At 38.3% G+C, this 2,500-nt stretch overlaps 1 protein-coding gene across 1 annotated transcript in view; it reads right to left on the reverse strand.

The window, feature by feature from the left end:
- LOC115210770 (matrilin-3) overlaps positions 1-2,500 on the reverse strand; it is a 25,257-nt gene that overhangs the window by 4,272 nt on the left and 18,485 nt on the right. The window contains exon 3 of the mRNA XM_029779489.2: positions 1-77. This exon is cut by the window's left edge and continues 463 nt beyond it. Coding sequence (XP_029635349.2) covers positions 1-77 — 77 coding nt within the window. The remainder of the gene's footprint in view (positions 78-2,500) is intronic.

Here is a 2,500-nt window from a genome sequence, read left to right on the forward strand (position 1 = left end):
CTGTTTTTCAAAGAGTTGGCTGGTACTGTCTGACGAATCAAGCAAGAAGAAAATGTCTGCTTTATCTTTTGTACATTCTGTTTTAAGAAATTAGAAAAAAATACGAAATCATAAAAGCAGTCGTTAAAATTTCTCTGAAATAAAAAGATGGCGAGTAGGAAAAAATGGTTGGACATTGGAACTTAATATTTAGTTTTGAGGACGTCATAATCTGAGTGATAATTCTACTGTGGTATACTTTGTCTTTTTCTCTTCCGAGGTGGATAAAATGAACAAAAATTATAATTCTTAATTCCGTCTCTCTATATTCTAAGCTTCGATAGCAATAATATATTGGAAGTGTTTTTAATATATATCCTATAGAAAATTTGGTCCATAACAGGAAAAAAGTATGAAAATACAATTTTTTTAAAAAATAAGGATACATATACATTTATAACGCGTATCCGTGAATTAAACACACTTCTATTTCTTTACTACCCACAAGGGGCTAAACACAGAGGGGACAAACAAGGACAGACAAACGGATTAAGTCGATTACATCGACCCCAGTGCGTAACTGGTGCTTAATTTATCGACCCCGAAAGAATGAAAGGCAAAGTCGACCTCGGCGGAATTTGAACTCAGAACGTAGCGGCAGACGAAATACCTATTTCTTTATTACCCACAAGGGGCTAAACATAGAGGGGACAAACAAGGACAGACATAGGCATTAAGTCGATTACATCGACCCCAGTGCGTAACTGGTACTTAATTTATCGACCCCGAAAGGATGAAAGGTAAAGTCGACCTCGGCGGAATTTGAACTCAGAACGTAGCGGCAGACGAAATACCGTTAAGCATTTCGCCCGCCGTACTAACGATTCTACCAGCTCGCCGCTTTCGTTGATTTAATCATCAGCCAAATTATCCATGATAAGGAAGTCTGATTTTATGAGAAGTAAATAGGACACTGTGTCCTCATACCACTGAGTTATTACCAATCAAAAAGAAGCAAAACAGTTTCAGTTTATGTTTTCTACGCTCTGAGCTCTATTCGCTGCAACTTTCCCCCACTATACGGTGTTCACTACATAAGTAAATCGTTGAAAATAAGTTACTTTATATCATATTCAAAGCACCGTTGAACGTTTTCATTGAGAAATCGCGAAATTCAGTTTAAAACATACCGCAAAGTTATAGTATCAACATTCATTAACTTCTATACATAACTTTTTTTTAATATCCATTCTCTGTTAATAGGAACTTTTATGTATTACCATCGGTTAGTGGCATAGTTTAGAGAAAAGTAACGGTAGACCGAGTTTGGGATAGGGATTAGATTATTCCTTGTAATTATCTTATTTACTCTGTCAATCCATTTTTAAAAATCATGAAAGTAGAATCGTGAATTTCATTTCCTGCTCGAGGTTTTTCAACTGAACTGCCCGTTCACGAACTGCCCATACACGAACTGCCTCGATGTCGACATATGAAATTGATGGTAATAACCAATAGTATGTATGGCAAGCATCCACATAGCTTCCTTCCACCAAATTCATTCATAAAATATTTATCGGTCCTGAGCTATAGTAGAAGACACTTGGCCAAAATGCTGTGCAAAGGCTCACATACAACAGATAAAATAATGCTTATTGTCTAGAATTAATATAGCTTATCACAATGTCAGCATTCTAGAATGTAGCCGCCAGTTTGCAACTGATTAAGAGTACGTTAACCATGTCATCGAGGACCGGCTAAGGCTATGGCAAAACCTTTCCTCCAAATATTAAAAATAAATAAATAAATAAATAAATGATAATAATATTAATAATAATGGGGGGAAATGGAAGCACTCCGTCGGTTACGACGACGAGCGTTCCGGTTGATCCGAATCAACGGAACAGCCTGCTCGTGAAATTAACGTGCAAGTGGCTGAGCACTCCACAGACACGTGCACCCTTAACGTAGTTCTCGGGGATATTCAGCATGACACAGAGAGTGACAAGGCCGGCCCTTTGAAATGCAAGGTACAACAGAAACAGGAAGTAAGAGTGAGAGAAAGTTGTGGCGAAAGAGTACAGCAGGGATCACCACCATCCCCTGCCGGAGCCTCGTGGAGCTTTAGGTGTTTTCGCTCAATAAACATTCACAACGCCCGGTCTGGGAATCGAAACCGCGATCCTACGACCGCGAGTCTGCTGCCCTAACCACTGGGCCATTGCGCCTCCACTAATAATAATAGTAATAATAAGAAAGAAAGAAATAAAGAAAGAAAGAAAGAAGAAAGAAAATATGAAGTGAAACCAGCGTATCAGTTTTCACTATTCTGTTAAAAAAGAAAGTTATCCCAAGACGAAAGTTGAAAGCTTAAACCTAAAATATTTAGCAATCATACGAATATCTAAAGGGTACGTTTTCAGCCGTCTGCACCACCCACGCTGAGTTGTTTGGCTACGTCATACGTCAGTATTAATATACCCAAATAGAAATGGAGTGAGGAAACATAGGAATGATTCTC

The sequence above is a fragment of the Octopus sinensis genome, linkage group LG4 (genome assembly GCF_006345805.1).
Source record: "Octopus sinensis linkage group LG4, ASM634580v1, whole genome shotgun sequence".
Taxonomy (NCBI): Eukaryota; Metazoa; Mollusca; class Cephalopoda; order Octopoda; family Octopodidae; genus Octopus; species Octopus sinensis.